The following is a 20,134-nucleotide window of genomic DNA, read 5'->3' as shown; positions in this document are numbered from 1 at the left end:
CTAGGAGTAGTGGTGCATGCCTGTAATTGTAGTCTTCTGGAGTCTGAGGCAAGAGGACTGGAGATTAGAACCCATCTAAGGCTACATAGCAAGGCTCTTAAATAAATAGATAATAAATAACTTTTAGAAGCATATAAGATGTGTATAGGTTACATATACATGCTAGTCCACTTTGTATGAAGGACTTAAGCATTCACACAGTTTAATATCCCAGGGGTTCCTGGAGCTCTCTCATCCGGGTAGCAAAAGATGGCGTTATTCTCATTCTAGAGACCCAACAAATTCATAAATCTGCTCAGGTCCTAGTACCTCATCAAGGAAATGGTAAATCAAAGCTCTTACCTAGTCTCCATATTGTTTCTGTTTCAGCCTTTAGTGGGTGTTAGTAGCTATAAGTCTGCTAGGTGCTGTGATCACCAGAGTCTGTCAACAAAGCCATCACAAGTTCAGACGCCCAGACCTTACCCTGCCTTCAAGCACTCACTCTTAGCATCACTCAGACACACAGTATGCATTCGATGTGTGTTGTAAAAATATGTCCAGGTGTGTCTCTCCATGCCCCTCAAATAAAAGACAGTACAGTCTTGATGTCTTATAACGCAAAGAAGGCTTGAGACGGGATCACATCTGATATAGTGATGGATTCGTCTGTGAAAATGCAGACACTTTGAACAGGACACATCTTTCCTGTGAGGATAATTTACTTCAATCAAGTGCCGGGCAGTAGTGGCGCACGCCTTTAATCCCAGCACTTGGGAGGCAGAGGCAGGCGGATTTCTGAGTTCGAGGCCAGCCTGGTCTACAAAGTGAGTTCCAGGACAGCCAGGGCTATACAGAGAAACCCTGTCTCTAAAAACCAAAAAAAAAAAAAAAAAAAAAAAAAAATTTACTTCAATCAAAAGTAAAGGGATATTTAAACTGCATCTCATCTGGCATTTGCATTGCAGGGTGCAGTACACCTCTGTGTCCATCTCCCAGCTATGACACTTACACACTCCTGATCAGACTTTCTCCTCACCCCTTTCAATGGATTGTGTTGAAGTGTGTCCATCTGCAGCTTACCAGCCTGTCTTACCCTCTATTCTGTCTGTGTGATTTCCAGGCCACTACATGTACGTGGACTCTGTTTATGTCAAGCACTTCCAGGAAGTGGCTCAGCTCATCTCCCCAGTGACCACAGCCCCCATGTCTGGCTGCCTCTCATTCTATTACCAGCGTCAGCAGGGGAATGACAATGTCTTCTCTCTTTACACTCGGGACATGGCTGGCCTATACGAGGAGATTTGGAAAGTGGACAGCCCAGGCAATGCGGCCTGGAACCTCGCAGAGGTGGAGTTCAGTGCTCCTTACCCCATGGAGGTAGGTGAGCCTGGATCTGTATACACACACACACACACACACACACACACACACACACAGATCACTTCACTGTACTTTCTTACCAACCTCAGTCCTTACTTTGAAGATAAGAACACATTGACTTTATTTTTTTTATTTTTAATTTAGGAAAAAACATTGTACCTGGGCACTGTACAAACCTTTAATCCTAGTACTTGGGAGGCAGAGACAGGTGGATCTCAGTGTGATCAAAGCCAGCCCAGTCCACAGAGAAAGTTCCAGAACAGCCTGGGCTTCAAAGAGAAACACTGTCTCAAAAAATAAAAACAAAACATAAAAAACATTATACCAGTTTGTGTAATAAAATGTGATGTTTTGATTCACGTATACAATGTGTGGTAATCAAATCATAAGAGCTAGCATATGTATCACCTCAAACAAATTTATTATTTGTTGGGAGTGACCACATTTAAAATCCTTCTAGGTCTTATGAAATGTACAATGTATCACTATTAATTATACTTGGCCTGCTGTGCATTAAGAACCTAACTGTACTATTTTAGTATAATTGTAATTTTGTATCCACAGACCAACATCCCCTTTTCCCTCCTACTCCTGAAGTACACCCTGCTGTTAGAATCTTTTAGAGGGAGGGAGCCAGAGCGATAGCACTGGCACTGACGGAGGCCAGACTAGGGCATTTGATCTCTTAGAGGTGGAGCTGTGGCATTCTTCTGGAGCACCTGGCTTGCTATGCGGTGCAGTGATCCAAATTGTTGTCTTTCTCATTATTGTAGCAAGCACTCTTAGCGAGCAAGGCATCTCTCCAGCCCTTTAATCTTTTTCTTCCATCCCCTTCCCCTTCTCAGTCTCGTTTCTTTCCTTTTTTTTTTTTTTTTTTTTTTTGTATCCTCTTCCTTCCTCTCTCATTATCTTCATTTCTATCAAAATTATTGTTCTGAGAACAAGTGTGGAAGCCAGTTCCACCAGCTGAGTTTTCTGGTGCATGTTCCCTCTGATCTTGTGCTATAGCCATGGAGAGTTCGAAAGGGGAGCTCAGAGCCTGAATATGACTCTTTCCTGAACCTCTCTACCCCAGGGGGCTCAGTCACCTGGGATTCTTTGGCTTTCCCCAAAGAGAAATCTAGGTGAGCAAAAAGAAACTCTTTGGGGACTAATTTTTTAGAGGTTTTAGTTTCCATCTAGTTTGTGTGGCAGTGATGGGCAGCAGAAGGCAGGTGGGGCACCAACAATGGAAGCAGGAAGCACCTGACAATGGTTCTTGTGCCTACCTCTAGTATCCTGAGCTGAGCCCTATAAATGTTGCCCTTGCCTGTAGGCCTAGGAAGTCACTGTCCTCAGCTGTTTATACCAGCCAGTGTTATAGCTAAGTCCCAGCATCCAAGACCCTTGGTCTCAAAGACTTGCCAGTTCTCTGAAACTCTTCCAGCAACCAAGCCCTGCATGTTCTCTTCTGAGGACCCTGTGACATTTTATCCCTCTTCACTCTCTGCTTTCTGCTTTCTTCTCATCCCCCCACCTCCCCCCAGCCCGTATCTCTACTTCCGTGGCCTTTTTCTTGCTGCCAGCCACTCTCCAGCTGCTTAGATGCTGCTTCTCCAGTTGTCAGGTGCCAGCTACCTTCCCTTTACAACTCAGCCTCCTTACTGCTCACCAGTTGTGGTTTAAAGACCATCGCCACCACTCTGCTGTCTGCTGCTTTTTTCTTCCTGTTACTCACTCAATAAAAGAAGAGATAACTGGAGAAAAGCTTTTACTGGGTCTACAACAGCAAGGGAGGTCTCACGGAATAAAGTTGCCAAACCGATTCCCTAAGAGAGACTGAGCATCCTGCTTAAATCTGGGGAACCAATCCTAGCCCTGTTTCTCTCAGCACAAACATGGGGGCTTACATTTAAATCAATCACAACCTTGCCTCTTTAGCACCAGTCACAGAAGCCACCAAGGGAAATGCACCTAGGTAGAAATGGTTGTAATGTCATCTAGAATTCACTAAGACATGGGAAACCAAAAAGTCTGATACAAACTGTCCAACAGCCCTGGATGAAGCTGCACCTTCAAAAGGCTGGGCAATCTTCTGTGATCATGGTGGAGTTTTCTCCTCCAGGCATTCAAGCCAACCCATGCTGGCACAAGGGTAGTCTGGCTGGCTATTCAACTGATAGTCCTTTGGCTCAAAGAATTCAGGCAGCAAGAGAAGAGTCCCGTAGCTGCTAATTGGAGGGTTGGGCTGCCATACTCAGCATCTTGGCTTGGTTACAGGAAAACACACACCAGATCAATTTTAAAGAATTTTCTATACAAAAACAAATAAACAAACAAAAACCCATAACTTACTTTCTTCTTTGCAATGAAAAACAATGTTATAAAATCAGATTTAAACTTATTACAGCCTTAATTTGAAACAAATCTTGGTGTTCTATAATCACATATCCAAATCCATAGCTGTAGCTATGTGTGTTTTTCAGAACTTGTAAATAGTCTCTATGCTTAGTGCCCACTGAGGTACATACATAAAACTATCCCCATATTCACATAAGACAAAGGAGGAAACAGAAATGTTCAAGAAATCTAACATCTTTTTTTCTAGGTCACACAGCTGAGAGATGCCAGAAAGCTTAGGGAACTTCCTAGACTAAAACCTACTATACAGCTGTAGAAAGAGCTTCAGTCTGTCTGAGGTCCCCACCAGGCTGTAAGTTGGGGGTGCAGCATCATAGTTGCTATGTGTGTAAGACTGCTATGAGCATTTGCACCTAGCTATAAGAAGAGTTTTGGTTGCCATGGTTTCACTTTGAGTACCCCGTTTCACTTTGTACTCTCTGCAGTATCTTCTCCAGATTCCTTTACAGAACAGAAGTGGCTTATTCCTCTGGCTGCTTTTCAGTGGCGCCATCTGCTAGCCTGCTGCAGAACTGGAGAAGGCTGGCTTGGTCTCCATTTCCAATGTGCTCTGCCTGCTGCTGGTGTGCCTGACACTCCTCCACCTCCTTCATATCCCTCTCATCTCCCCAACCCCAAACAGCCCCAGAGAGAGCACAGTGCCTTTGTAGAATGTGTGCTATTTCCTGTCACAAAGTCTGGCCAGGGTTTGATTTGCTCTTACAGCACAGTGGAAATTTTTCTATGACTTTGGTTACAAGAAGGAAAAGAAATGCTGCCCCAGAACATAGTCCTTCTATTAAAGTCAAATGAGTCACATGTTAATACATATTCAGGCAGGCACGTGTATACACATGTGCATGCACTTGCATACACATACATACACACGTGTGTGTGTGTGTGTGTGTGTACACATACATACACGGATGGTGTTTTCTTTACCAACTTCTCTTTTTTGTTTGTTTTTGTTTTGTTTTTGTTTTTTTGTTTTTTGTTGTTGTTTTTTTATTTTTTTATTTTTTTATTTTTTATTAGATATTTTATTTACACTTCAGATGCCATCCCCTTTCCCCATCCCCCCCTTAGAAAACCCCTATCCCATGCACCCTTTTCCTTTTTGCATTTATACATTGTTTTAAAATAATGTTAATCATAAGCGTTATGTTTGGAATTGTTCAATCAGAGGTGTAACCCACTGACCAACCTAGATATAACACCTATCTTTGACTGGTGGAAATACATGAATATCTGCCTCCCTGTCTCCCCCCTCTTTCTTTCTTTCATCACCTAGCTTCTCCTCTCCTTCTTCTCCTCTTCTTACTCCTTTTCTTCCTCTCAGTACTCCTCCCACCTTAGCTCCTCCTACACATCACCCTTCCTGTTAAAATGAAACTTTTCTCTCAAAATACAATTAGAGCATAATTATGCCAATTTGTACCAGTGAGGTACAAGATAGTCCTAATACCCAGTCCATCCTTTTACCAACTTCTCTTGTACAACATAAACTCTTGTACAACATTTGCATGAATAGAGCATTGCTGATTTTTTTTTAATCAGCACTCAGAAGTCATATTACGGAGTATTACTAACCATACCGTTCATCTTTGGAGCCACACTTGTGGGATTTTGCTCCATTAGTCTGAGTCTGTCATTTGGGTTGTTTGCTCTTACTAATTGCCAAGAAAAGAAATCGGTGCTGGCGAAATCAAAAGGAATGTGTTGCATTACAAAAGGAAAATAAACACAGACTTTTCTGAACAGAGAACCCTGGCATGTGGGCTGCAATTGCAGACCCGTGTTGGAAAGAGCTTCTTAGTCTTCCTGCTCTGTATGAAGAAATCTTTCCCCTTCTCCTAACAGTTGCAATGTCTTTGGTCTGTGTTGGAGATGGGAGGAGTGTACACATCAAAATTTTACTTTTTATAAACACTATAAGAACATCAGTCATTTGAAATAGAGACTGGCCCTTCTACAGTATGATCTCATCCTAACTACATTTGCAAAACCTCACTCTCCAATGGGGTAACAAACTGAGATCCTAGGGATGAGGACACTGGGTAGCAGCAGTCTTTTTTACATAGGTTTGCCTTCTCCACTCTCAAGAGTCTGCATCACAGACTGCATGCAACTTCATACCTTCCAGGCCCCGGAATGCATTTAAGTTTGAAGCCATGACCCACAATGTACCTTAGCTGTGAATTCACACAACATAGACTGCACACCTGGATTGTTTTCCTGACACAAAGTGGACCTGTGCTGATCATACCTGCTGCCTTATTGTCTCCGACAGAAAGTTCAAAGTTAGTGAGTGAGAGATAAGAAAGTGAAGCTATCACTGTCTCGTGGTCTTTGTGAATCCATTGGACCATGGCTGGAAAGGCCTAGTCACAGCGCTCATCTCTGGCTACTGTGGAATGCTGTATGGGGCAAGGGGCACAGACATATTAGAGGTTAGCTTCCTGTAGATAATGGAAGAATCTAATTTGTTTTCTCTACTGACTTTTTCCTGTAGGTGAAGGCCATGGTGTCAATCAATTCTGGAATCTGTCAGAAATGCCTTAGGCATGCTAGCTGGTACTCTAGGAATGGGGGATAGGATGCCCAGTAAATACAAGTTTCAAGTGTCTTGATCCATTACAGCTAGGTTGCCACAACAAAATACCATAAGCTCAATGACGTATAAACATCAGAAATTCATCTCTCACAGTTTGGAAACTGAGAAACCCAAGTTCAACGTACTGGCAGATCCATCCTGGCAAGGGTCCTTTTCCCAGTGAACAGATGGCATCTTCCATTGTGTCTCCACATAGAAGAAAGTTCTTCTGGACTCTTCTCACTAGACTCATCAATGAGCTTTGCCCTTGTGAGCTAATCACTTCCCCAAAGGGCTTACCTTCTAATATCATCGAACTGAGATTTAGACCTCAGGAGATAACGTTTCAGCAGGCAAACCTAGCGATTTCATTTTCCTTGAAAGAGGCTGTAGGTTGAGTGGGGTCCTGACCAAACACTTACATGGTGGAAAAGACTTGCATGAGTCCTTGTCACTTGGCCTCAGTTGACTTGATCAAATGTGTCATTTTAAATCATGTAAGAACAAGAAAGTACGTAAATATATGATAAGCTGTCATTGTCCCTTCCAGGTTATTTTTGAAGTGGCTTTCAATGGTCCCAAAGGAGGCTATGTTGCCCTGGATGATATTTCATTCTCTCCTGTTCACTGCCAAAATCAGACAGGTAAGTCCTGCTTACTCTTTCTCATCTGGAATGTGCCTGCCTCTTCAGATGCCCAGAATTGGTACTTGCTTTAAACTGTCTTTAATTTCCTCACCTTTTGTCTTACCTTGTCTTTAAAAGGTCATCGACTGAATAATCATTTTTGCTAAATTATTACCCTCTTTGATCTTTCATATAGTGAATTTAATTTCATTGATACTATACATAAGCTTTCATGAGACACTTGGTCTTTTCTCCCTATTCGCAAAGGAAAACTTACATATTAATTTACCTAAATTCACTTACTTCTTTAAATAATACCTTAGTTCCATAAATGAATACCTCAATAGACTGAGGGGGGAAAAACCCTTACAACCTACTGGATAGAGTTATAAAAACTCAGGCTGGTGAGATGGCTCAGTGATTAAGAGCGCCGACTGCTCTTCAGGAGGTCATGAGTTCAAATCCCAGAGATCTGATACCCTCATATGGGTATCTGAAGATAGCCACAGTATACTTTGGGCTGGAGTGAGCAGGGGCCAGAAGAAGGGAAAGGGAAAAAAATTATAAAAACTCTAATTTTTAAGTCTCCAAGATTCATAATGTCCTTGTGTATTAGTAGATATCTCTGGAATGGTTTTGGCTAAACAATATGTGCTGTTAATTAACTTCTTTTTCAAAGTGAACCCTCACAAAACTTTATCAGAGCAAAAATTAAAATTCCGTAACTTTGACATTTATAAAAAAAAAAAAAGGAATTCTCATTTTCTGGGAAAATGGATAAACACAAGTGTTTTACAATAAGGATGCCAGCAGTTAATGACACAGTTAAATGCAGTTGACCTTACTGTTCAGTAAATTCATTTCCTCACAACACCCAGGGCAACACTGTGCCCATCCCATCTTACTAACAAGCATTCTTTCTGTATCTGGAGCATGGGAAATCATTATGGAAGCTGACCTTTGCGGCCTGACTTTCTCTTAAGATAAAACTGGTCTGTAGTATGCTTTCAGCTATATCTTATCAAGTAGACTAAGATAATATTTCCCACTTGAGCTAAACTCTCATTCCCAAATGAAAGAGAAGCATAATTTGCAGAAACTAAGGACTTTTTTGTGGTGGTTTGAATGAAAACAACCCCCATAAACTCATAGGCAATGACACTATTAAAGAGTATGGCCTTGTCTGAGGAAGTGTGTTCCTGGGGATGGGCTTTGAGGTCGAAATGCTCAAGCCAGGCCCAGTATCACCCTCTCTTCCTGCTGCCTAAAGATGTAGAACTCTTAGCTGTTTCTCCAGTACCATCTCTGTCTGTGTACCACTGTGATTCCTGCCAAATAATGGACCAAACCTCTGAACTGGAAGCCCCAATTACATGTTCTCCTTTACAAGAGTTGCTGTGACCATGGTGTCTCCTCACAGCAGTGAAACCCTAACTTAAACATTTGTTGTTGGTGGTTTACTAATTCTAATTTTTTAAGGGGAGTTAAAATCAATCCAGAGCCCCATGCAAGGGAGGCAAGTACTCTACCTCCTAATCTACCCACCTAACTCTTTGTAGGGTGGGATATAGAAATAACCAGGAGGTAACAAAGGCAATCTTGCAGATGCTTCAGAAGAGATACTGAATGTATGTTAGCACTTCCCCATAACATAGGTCTGACCGGTGAACAGGGGGAAAAAATTCCAGCAAAATGAGACTACTTGAGAGGACCAGTGTCTCTTCAGTGTGTCAGTGTGTAATTCACTCACACAAGGCCCCTTTCCCTACAGGAACCCACATGTGCTTTTCATACAGTAGTCTTTATTTATATTAGCCTTTAGAAGTCCTCATTGTGCCAACCTTACTTTTAAAAATCGCTTAACTGCATCATTTTAGTATTATGACCCAAGAACTAGGAACTCAGATTCTCATCTCTTTCCTCACACTTACAAGCTGTGTGACCTTGTCATGTAATTTTTTAAAAAAAGATTTGTTTATTTTTATGTAGGCAAGTGTTTCACCTGCGGGTACATATGTGCGTGTATGAAGTGCTCACTATGGGCAAAAAAGGGTGTCAGAACTGTGGACAGAAAAGGGTGTCAGAACTGTTAGTTCCAAGTGGTTGTGAACCATCATGGAGGTGCTGGGATGGCAACATTGTATCACAGCGTCAAAAAGTTAAAATACCCCTGGGAGTCTACACTGTTGCCTCCCTGTCTACTTCTAGAAGGCCTAACTCAATACCCAACTCCAAAGTGCTGTGACATATACAGGTCCAAGCTTCTCTCCATTCTACACCCAGGCCAGGGAATGCAAGGACCCTGACACTCATGGTTACTCATAGACACTCTTCAGAAGACTACTGAAGCCGACAGAGACCATTTACCAACAGCTGGATGCTGCCCAGAGTTCTTATCTAGTTTGAAAACTCCATTCCAATTGCTGCCTAAACTGGAGATGAAGTTGCTGACATCCTCCTTGTCTCCAGTACCCTAAAGTGTACCTGCTGCTTATTCCGAGGCCCAGCCACTGGGTTGTCATGGTTCTCTAGTCTAGGTCCTGGCCACATTCACTCTTTTCACAGGCAGCTTTGAACTGTCTCTGTCTCTGCCGAGTTTAAGATTCCTCGTGGGAAATAAAACTACTGTCCAAGGTTTGCATCCCTCGTTGTGTATACTGTGTCCTGTGCTTGTCTCTTGTAGTACACTGCAGGGCTGGGGAGTTTGTTAGTTACAGCATTGGTACTTAGATCCTCTCCGGGAGTTCCATGGAGCAGGGAAAGGGGGGTACAAACATGTCAACTGCTCTTCCCAGGCTGTACTGCATTCCAGCTAATGAGGTTGTCAGAAAAAAATACCTTCATTCCTAAAAAGTTCAAATGTCAGAAAGCAAGTAATTACATGATGACACTTTGATGATACTTTCCCTTTTTTAAAATTTAATATGAACCAACATTACGGTGTAATACAGGCTCACCTCCCACATCCCACCACAGCCACTGGCCTTTCCCTTGTCTCCCTAATTTTGCCTTTTCTGTCATGCCTTGTGGTTGTGAAGTTATACAGTATGCAGTGTTTTCAGACTGGCTTCCTTCATGTGTAATATTACACGTTTGTGTTTCATCCAGGTCTCTTCATGGCTCCATAGATCATTTTAGCACTGAGTATATTTCATTGTCTTAATAAATGTACCACGGCTCACGTGCCTATTCACCAACTGAAGACCACTATGGCTGATTCTCCATCTCATCTGCTCTAAATAAAGCTGCTTTTGAATTTCAGCAGTACCTCTGCCCTCTTACAGACCTAATAAAGGAGTCAAGATTCTCTTGCTGTCACATAGGGGTGCTGCTCTGAGGTTCATTCCTGATGAATGACTTCACTGACCTGATCATCCCTTTGTGCCAGGTATTTAGGAGTACCTCACCATCTCCTGAGCTACATAGCTGGCTGTACATTTTGAATTTTTCATCATTTTTTATTACCAGGTAGAGGGAGGTTGGCTAAGAATTGAGATGGTGAGGTTTCTTCTGCTCTCCACTATCGGTGGGAGAAGGCTGGAGGGTCCTGGTGTGTGTGGCATCATATTAATTTTTCTCAGGCTTTGTCTCCTGGACATAAAGATCCACCCTCGTCCTGGCAGAAGTGGGCAGAACAGCATGTGGGTGACTCACCGGGCTCAGAGCGCTCAGCCCTCATTTTCTCTTCCACTATCAAGCTTGGGCATGTGACCAAACTGCCACCATGTTCCAGTTACGTGGGAACAGTTTCTTATTCCTTTTTCTGTGATGCACTGTTAGTCGCTCAAAAAGGAGAGGGGGGTAGATATTATGGAAATTCTTTTGTAACATTTCAAACTCAGATAAAATTTTCTGGAATATGGGAATTTGGTGAGGAACTCCCTAGACTTTCCTCAGATCTACAAACTGATAGCATTAGGCAGGGCTAGCCTTTGCCTTATCCGGCCTTGAAGAACACTGTACTCCTGTATACATTGAATTATTTCACTATGTATCTGCAGTGTAACTATGGAATAATAAGTAAGTTCAGGAAATTTACTACTGATACAATGTTATCAGTTCACAAAGCATACAACTGTTCCACCTGGTTTTTTAAAGCTATGTGTTTTTCTGGTTCAAAACTGAATCTTGGGTTCCTTGTAGCGTTTGGTTGAATGATTCTTTTGACCATTTAATCTGGCTGTGTTCTTCTGCCCACATGAGTACTTTCTTGGTTTGAAAATTAACTGAGAACATAGTCTGGTCCTTAAAAAGCCCTGATTGCCAGCTGGCTGTTCCCAGAATGGAAGTTTCTGTAGAAACGACTTTCCAGCTATACAAAACAACACACTTTATCTCTCTGGCCCTAAAATGTCCTAACTGTGTCTCTCACCAATCAGACTAGGCTCATACTGAGTATCCCAATCTGCTGTGGTTACAGCCTCTCTAACTCTATCGAGGAGGCTTCTAAATCCTGTGTTAATAGGACCAACCATTATTCCCAGGGGAACAGGACTCTTTCATACTCTGTCCCATCTGGGCATTCTAAGCCAAAGGGACACTTGTGGACCATTGTAAAGGATAACAGGACACAGCAAAGCCCAAACAGCAGCATCCCCTGAAAAGCCCAGTGTGCGTTCTGAACCGAGTGGTTTCTGATAAGGGCTGCTTTTCCTCAAGAGCAGCAGCTCCTACAGCTACTGGCAATCCTAACTGCTCTGACGCAGAGACTAGTCAACAAAGGGGAGTTATCTCTGGAAAATACTATTTCTAAAACACATCTTAGAACTTAAGAGCCTCTTTTAAAAAAAAAATCTCCTTTTTCTTTCTTTGAAATGTTGTAGGAGTCGATTTGAGAGTTTTGAGTAAATGTACACAGCCTTTGCATTCTCAAAGGAAATCCCTTCTGAAACTAACACTTGTTTATTTCTGTAGATAATGTGATCAGAGCCGCTTCCTGCCCTCCTTTTAGAGGAGAAAAGAACAATTTTTCTGTCATGTCAAAACACCGTTTTGATGCTAAACCTGTCAGCCTATTTTGCTGTGTATCTCTGTCCCTCGGTCTCCCTGGCACAGATGTAGCCGTATCTGTCAAGTGTTTGATGGAGTCCTCTGAGAATCCGGGGCTGACTGTAACTTTGGTTCTCATTTGCCCAGAGCTTCCTTTCAGTGCTGTGGAAACAAGCTGCGATTTTGAGAAAGACCTCTGCAACTTTTATCAAGACAAAGAGGGTCCAGGTTGGGCCAGAGTAAGAGTAAAAGCAAACATGTATCGGGCAGGAGACCACACGACGGGAACAGGTGAGTCAGAGGCTTGTCAGACCACACATCCTGGGTTTGCTCTCCATTACCATTTGTTAGCCTCATTCCAGAGAAAGATAAGAAAAGAGAAAGAACAAAGAAGTAACAATTGGTGAGGTTTGTCCATTTTTAAAAGTTGCAATTTATGATACTACGCTACCCAAAGTATTTGCCAGTTCATCAGGTAGAGAAATCTTTGGAAGCTGTTTTGCTCTTCATTTCAGATAGAATATTTTTTTTAAAAAATTCCACTTGGATTCCATTTGCATTTCAGTGAGCAAAGGAAATGATAGATAAACATACAAATTAACATAATTCCAAGCATAGCAGGGATGTGTGTGGGGGATGGGGGAACTTGTCCTCTTCTCTCTTCATTTCTGTAGCTGGGGCTGAAAATTAAACAGACAAGAAGCAGGCTAACAAGAGGAAAACGTGACATTCTAGTAACATTTTTATATGCACATGGAGCCTTCACAAGGAAAATGAAGACTAGAAAAATACATAGGCCTGAAAGCTTATGTATCATTTTAAACAAAGAATGATAAAGTTGTGGGAAGTAGCAAGACAAAGGAAAGGGAGAGAGTAAGCTGTGAGACAGTGACTGGGAAATCTATGGAGAAAACTGATGGAAAACAAGGGCTTCGTAGTGGATTTGTTTGTACAGATCCATTTCGGCATAGTCTCAGTCTCTACTACACTGACTGAACAGAATGTGTACCTGGCTCATAGGAGTTTGATGGCCTGCTTTAGATAGAAAGTGAGTAGGCAGAGAAGCCTTCCTCGAGGGCCTTCAGCTCAAAATTATCAATGTTTGGCGCATTTGGGGTGGTCTGTTCTGATGGCCTTCGGTGCTCTGAGAAAGAACAGAGGAAGGAAATTTTGGCCAGGGATTTAGGAGTAGTCTCTACAACAGAAGCTACAGAGGACAAGCATCTGTGAGGTCTCTCAGTGTGGAGACGGGTGGCCACACCAACTGGTAGGCTGTCTGTAGGGAGGGGAGCGATGAGGAAGATGGAGAGGATAATGGACAACAGGTTTGGCAGAGCAGAGTAAGCATTGTTGGGGGGTTATTAGAAAGGCAGTAAGAAGCCGCTGAACGGCTTTGAGCAGAAACAGAAAGATGATATGTAGGTTACAAAACACATCTGGCTGTTGTGTGGCCACCCAGATTTATCCATTGCCCTCACAAAGTACCACAGACTGGGGCTTATACAACAGCTGCTTTCTGTCATGTCATGAGACTGGAAGTCTGGAATCCAGGGGCTAGTGAGGCTTTCCTGAGAGTCTGGCTTGAGGACAACAGTCCTATCACTGTCCGCACATGCCCCGCCTGTGTGTGGGAGAGAGCAAGCCTCCTGACTCTCCTGACTTGGATGAGTTTTTAAAAATACCTAGAGCAAATACTGGGCCATGAAGAGAAGTGTCTGAGAACAGATCAGAAAAGGGAAAAACTGTTGTGTTCTGCCTAGCTTCACATACATGGATCCACTTTAACTTGACCGTGTGGGTAAGATTGGTAGTAAGGGGACCATTGCTACTAAAAATTCCCTCCTGTTATTTAGAACTAAGAAACAAGAAAACTGAACACAGCCGCAGCATCTGGGAGCATCAGTGCTCAACTGGTCAGAAACAGGATTTTTCAGGGACGGGTTTAATATGTAGATATACCAAGAACCAAGAGAACAGTGTGTTCTGCCCAGAACTCTCATGTGATGCCAGGCTAGCCTGCCTTCCCTCCGCGCCCCCCCCCCCCCCCCACAGGACACTACAGATAGAGCAGGAGAAATGAACTCTTTGTCTGCCACTGACTGCTACCCAACACAAAACATCCAGTAGGCCCAAGTTCATTCATTCTTCTTTTTTTTTTTTTTGCATGTTATAAAAAAAAAGAAGTATAATTTCTACTTAATGCCATGAATCTGAATCTGTGTACCATAAGATCTACACTGCTTTATGACCTTTTCTTGAATTTCTAAGAGGTTTAATTTGCTATCTAGTTCTAAGAACATTGTATAGATTTTTTTTTTTTGTCCTTAAACCACAGACATTAGAAAGTCTCTTTTATGGTTTAAAGCCTATGGAGGTAGTCTCCAAGGAAAAACCTCATTGCCTTAACTGGTTTCCACTTGACTGTGTAAGCTCATTCTGCATTGCTGTTGCAGTAAGTCAGTGGTTCTCAACCTTCCTGATACTGTGTGTAGGGACCCCCAACCATAAAATTATTTCATTGCTACTTCACGACTGTAATTTTGCTACTGTTATGAATCATAATGTAAATGTCTGATATGCCGGATGTCTGACATAAGACTCCCAAAGGGGTCTTGATCCCTCAGGTTGGGAACCACAGTGGTAAGTGGTTTGTTTTTCTCACAGGGCATTACCTGCTGGCCAACACTAAGTTTACATCCCAGCCTGGTTACATCGGAAGGCTTTACGGTCCCTCTCTGCCAGGAAACATGCAGTACTGTGTGCGCTTTCATTATGCCATCTTTGGGTTTTTGAAAATGAGTGACACCCTAGCCGTTTATATCTTTGAAGAAAACCATGTGGTTCAAGAGAAGATCTGGTCTGTGCTCGAGTCCCCAAGGGGTGTTTGGATGCAAGCAGAAATCAGCTTTAAGAAGCCAATGCCCACAAAGGTACAGTAGACCCTGCACTACTTGTATCCATTTTAGCTGCTAGATATGATTACTGATTTCTGTTTAGCTGATGATGTATTTATCCTTCTGTTCAGATTAACCTGCATTTGACACATATCACCCACCGCCAGACAGATGCATGTTAAACCTTCAAATTTTTTGCATTTTCTGAATTATATCTACCTAAGAAATTTTCCTCCCCTTTCCTCTGTCTCTCTTTCTCTCCCTCCTTCCCTCTTCCTCCATCTACTCTCTGTCTCTTTCTGTGTCTCTCTTAAACACACACACACACACACACACACACACACACACACACTCACACACCAATGATGAAATTTTAAAAGATGAGATCGAAGTGTCTAAGTCTTCACTGTGGCTGTAAGGTCAACACTCAAGGCTTTAGCAGAGCACAGGATAAAGACAGGCTGCTCACTAGAAATATGGAGCCAGCTGACCCCACTCAGAGACTGACACAGGGAACTATATCAGCAGCTGATTTTGCTGGCAATGAGAAGACAAAAACAGACCCTATAAATCAAGAATACAGAGGAATGGCAGTAACCTCCCAGGCTTAACAACTCATAAACTCAGAGAACTTTCACAGATGCAATAAATTCTGTGACCCACAAGATATGAAACTAGTATGGGAAAAATATCATTTTATTTCAACCTGTCAGCCAACTAACAAATTTTTCTTGAATGTCCTCTCTGTGTAAGAAAGAGGACCAAAGAAAGTAAACAAAGGACCTTTCTTCCAGATGTGTGTCATACAATGGGAGTTCAGTAAGTATCACTGAATGAATGGGTAAGCAAGCTGATCATCCAGGAGTTACCCCAACTCCAAGTCACCCAAGAAAGGTTAAAACCACGGGAGAGCTTGTTGACTAGACAATTCCAATAAATCTTTCTTTGTACACATGTCTCTTGGCACGTGCAGTTGTGGAATTCCTCTCTGATCTATCAGCACTGGGTAAGCCGAGGCTCTCTATTCCTCTTAAATATCTCAAAGAGTTAAGTTGTCTTCCCATTACCAATCACTTAACTCTAACAGATAATTATCACAACACACACACACACACACACACACACACACACACCGGTTTTACATAATCAGGGTGCATCAGAAAGTAGAATTTTTGTTATGCTTTAAGTTCAATTTTGTTGCTTTTTAAAAGAAAATATAATAAGCAGCTTGTTCACTTTTTGGAATTACATGCCTTTATTCATTCATCCGTGTGTCTGCTTCTTTATTAAACCACCATTTATTCTGTATATGTTTGATATAAATGAGGGATATAAAAGAGAAATGAATCTCAGATCCTAGTCATGAGTCTGAAGTCACAAGTGATAATAGGCTGAGATGCCTAAGACTGTGGCAAGACACGCAGTAAATGTCACTATCCTACAAGGATTGCTCAGAAAGTTATAAATGCGGTTCTACTGATTGATATCGAAAATAATGTCATCCAGACTTGGCAGAGCTAATGTTTGGAAGGTCAATTATGTTCAAGCCACAGTGGCTTCTAACCCCTGCTCCTCCTCTCCTCCATAACCTCTACTGCCTAGTACTGAGCTGTTCAGGAGTCTGCCCAATCCTTTACAGTGAGTCTCTGCTGCTACCTGACTCCCATGAAGCTGGAACAAACCTCCTAGCAGATAAGGGTGCCCCGGAGGTTCTGCCCTTTTCTTCTTTGGAAACTGAGCACCAAGAAGCCCAGCTACTATGTAAGTTCCTCAGCCAGTGAAGGGGAAATTGGAGCCAGACCCAGTCAAGGTAGAGGAATTAGGATAGAGCACCTAAAAGGAACTGGGCATGGATTTAGATGGAAGTTCAACATGGAAATCTCCAGGTTCTAGAAGATTCCTGCTGGGAAGAATTAGCTCTTCAGAATGGGAGAAGCATTCATAACTCATGCAGCAAATAGGGAGAAATTGAAGCTCGCTTCTTATGGTATATACACGTGTGGATTGGCGTGTTTATACGTGATGTTTTCCCGAAAGCTAGTTAAGACAAGGGACACAGAGAATGAAGAGCCAGTGCCCTCTACTCCTGAACACAAACTCCAATTCGTCTCCTGGTTTTTTTTTCCTGAGGGGTTTCTTTCCAGATTTGCAGTGTTTTCCTCCATTAACCTTAACTGTGTTTGCTAATTCTCTGCTATGAAAACATAAGAGCTTCTTTTTTTCCCTAGTTTTCATTTGTATTTATTTGTGTTCTTACAATTTATTACTTTACTATACCTCAATGTCAAACTTTAGATACTATTTGTTTACACCTACTTTATAAGATGAATAAATCCTCACTCTTATAATTTTCTTTTGCTTTCTTTGCCCATCTCAAATATATAGTTATTTTGACATTGTTATGACCTAAACATACACTTACATTGCGGCTAAGCCCTCTGTGCTTGACCTTGAAAGAATATCCCAGCAGGGGCCCTGTTGACATCATAAGGCAGACAAATCTTCCTTTGAATAGAACCAACCCTCAGATTATTGGATTTTAAACTTTTATGGTTATTGCTACAACCTCAATTATTTGCACATTTCTGAAATCCCTGAGAGGTGCCATGGCATCCTTAGATGAGAACCATTGCTCTGTAAACTGATTCTAAGACTTAACGTGGTCAATCTCTAATTGCAAGCCCTATTTGCTTCTTTACCCTCTGTCTATCGTTCTGTAGCAGAGTTACATTGAACCCTTCTCCTGACATAGCCCCCTGGCTTCTTCTTCTTCTTAGTGTCTGTGTGCTTTGTTTCATTTTCTATAGTATGGGAAATTGAACTATACCAAATGCAGAATTGGCAGACCAGCAGGTTTTCAGTGGCTAAAGATTTGGGAAAGTGCAAGTTCCTTGCTCAGCTCTCCCATTCTGAAATGCTGGGGGACATTCCTGCATGCTCACAGATTTGGATGGATGCTCTTCAGATGCCTAAGAAGCTAGAGTTAGATGTATAGTCCTTGTGTAAGTGTCCTTCAATGCCTCCAAGAGAAGATTTTCAGAAGTATAGTAGCAAACCTATATGATTGTTCCCCACATGTGGTTTCTGTCCACAGAAGGTATGTTTTTCCAAACACTCATCACATTTAGAAAATAGTGTTAAGTCACAGGCACTGAAAATAGGCACAGAGTAAAGGCTTGTTAGCTGTTACATTTTATCTAGAAGTTTCTATTGGCTGCGCAGTTTGATCACTCAATATTTATTTTCACTTATTCTAAACTGGAGGAATCGTAAGAGACTTTTCTGGGCATATTGAGCTCCACATACATTTTTATAGTAGTTGGAATTTATAATGACTAAGATTCTGCAGTGAAATTTCTGGGACTTCTAGAATGTTCCAGGGTCAACCTAGGTCAAAACTAAGGCCTGTGGCTGTTAATGGAATATCTATTTTTGTGCCCAACAGTGTAGTCTCTCACTATCAATCCTTAAGATCCTCCAACAATCCTTTTACAGGAGAGGAGGCTGAAATCTCAGCTCATTAGAACATCGGATTTTTAGTTTCTCCATGCTCTCCTTCAGACCGCAGGCGAGATCATTACACTGGCTCTCTAACATTAATCTGGCTCCCCAGATTTGTTCTCTCCGACTCACTTGCCGCCACCTCACACAAAATCACCATCATACTCACCCCAGTTCCATGAGACCTCACTAGTTTCTGTGACCCCAGCCTGCAGTTTCTCTGCTCTGAGCCAGCAGTCAGATCACTTTCCTGAAGCAGAAGTCAGAAGGTGCCATCTCACCTACAAAGCGCTCCCACAGGCTACATGCAGGACAGAGCTGCCCGTTTGGCTATAGCTTGTAGAGGCCCACGTGATCTGGTCCTTGCCTACACTGCTGACCTTTACCCCCTCCGCTCTGCTCAGAGGTGCACAGTCCCATGGGACTCCTCTCTGGCCCTGAGTGTGAGAGCCATGCCTTCATGGGCTTTTTATATACAATCCCTTCAGTGCTGAATGTCCCTCCCCAGCAATTCCCACATGCCCCGGTTCCCAGGCCACTGTCTCACATGAAGGGCTTCCTCTCAGACAGGAACTTTCCAGACCACTCAGTTCATCCCCTCTTTCCTCACCCTCAGATTATTCCCAACATGTTGATTCTCTCATTTTGTGCACCACACCTAGCCCAATCCAAAATTATCTAATTTTTTTCATTTACTTTTTTTTATTACCCATCTCCCCTCCTATGAAAGTACAGCTTTCGTATAAACAAGGACCTTATCTGCTTTTACCCTCTCTGTCGACCTTGTGTGAATTTCCCTAAGGAGGGAAAAGATTACGATCACACCTAACAGGAAACTTTGGCAAAAAAGTAAGGACACCGAGCCAGGTGGTGATCCCAGCACTCAGGAGGCAGAAGCAGGCAGATCTCTGAATTCAAGGCCAACCTGGTCTACAGAGCAAGTTTCAGGACAAGTCAGGGCTACACAGAGAAACCCTGCCTAGAAAAACAAAAGTAAAGGACACTGTTCAGTGCCATGGATTTGAAGTGTCAGGCTGAGAGTGGATCCAGGGCTCACTGACTCGAGAACACATGCCATTTTAATACTCATGTGCCACTCAATCCTCTCTTGGTTGATGTCAAATGATTGGGTGGGAAGGAAAATCCAGCCCTAACGCTCAGATTAGGTAAGTAAATAAACCCAAGGCTTTATTAAACTGATTCCCCAGTGACATATTGTAGACATACGTTTGGCTCCTGGAGGGGATCAGAATTCAAGGTGGTTCTTCACAGATACAGCAGACCAGTAGGTTAGAAGGGGAGACACAACACACTGCCTACGGTGCTTGGCTGTGGGTCCTCTGTCACTCATGGCTTCACACTCTAGGCTAGTAATGTGACAGTTACCCATGTAACCTTCGCTTTTCTTCCATGTAAAAGGGGTACCTGGTAGTACTTGCTGCATAAAGTCATTCTGTTTATCACATAAAATTAGATGGAGTCTGTAGTCTGTCAGCTAGCACATAAATAACACTATTAAATCCAGCTCAACACAGACACAGAGGAAGAAAGAACAAAGGCTGTTTTTCTAGGTCACAGCATTTATTCAGTGCATGGATAATTCTATATCTTGATTTTTGCTGTGAGGTGTAGAAAATGAGGTCAGAGTTAAGTCATATTTTTTAGCAATATTAGATCTTCTTCAATTAATGGAAGATGTGAATAACCATGAGTCTTTTGCATGTGTACATGTGTATGTGTGTGTACATATGTGAGGTGCAGAGATGTGTTTGTGTGTAGTGTATGTGTGT

The 20,134-nt window shown here is 42.4% G+C and overlaps 1 protein-coding gene across 2 annotated transcripts in view; it reads left to right on the top strand.

Annotated features, from left to right (window-relative positions):
* Positions 1 to 20,134, top strand: part of Mamdc2 (MAM domain containing 2) — a 158,149-nt gene that overhangs the window by 95,208 nt on the left and 42,807 nt on the right. The window contains exons 6-10 of one of the 2 annotated variants that reach the window (XM_076918529.1): positions 1,103 to 1,359; positions 6,885 to 6,978; positions 9,526 to 9,594; positions 12,097 to 12,240; positions 14,614 to 14,879. In XM_076918529.1, the coding sequence (XP_076774644.1) occupies positions 1,103 to 1,359; positions 6,885 to 6,978; positions 9,526 to 9,594; positions 12,097 to 12,240; positions 14,614 to 14,879 (830 nt within the window). The remainder of the gene's footprint in view (positions 1 to 1,102; positions 1,360 to 6,884; positions 6,979 to 9,525; positions 9,595 to 12,096; positions 12,241 to 14,613; positions 14,880 to 20,134) is intronic. The other variant, XM_034521089.2, reaches the window with a different exon arrangement.

Source organism: Arvicanthis niloticus, chromosome 1, assembly GCF_011762505.2.
Source record: "Arvicanthis niloticus isolate mArvNil1 chromosome 1, mArvNil1.pat.X, whole genome shotgun sequence".
Classification (NCBI taxonomy): Eukaryota; Metazoa; Chordata; class Mammalia; order Rodentia; family Muridae; genus Arvicanthis; species Arvicanthis niloticus.
Note: the sequence above shows the minus strand (reverse complement) of the source record. Positions and strands in the feature narration are given on the sequence as shown.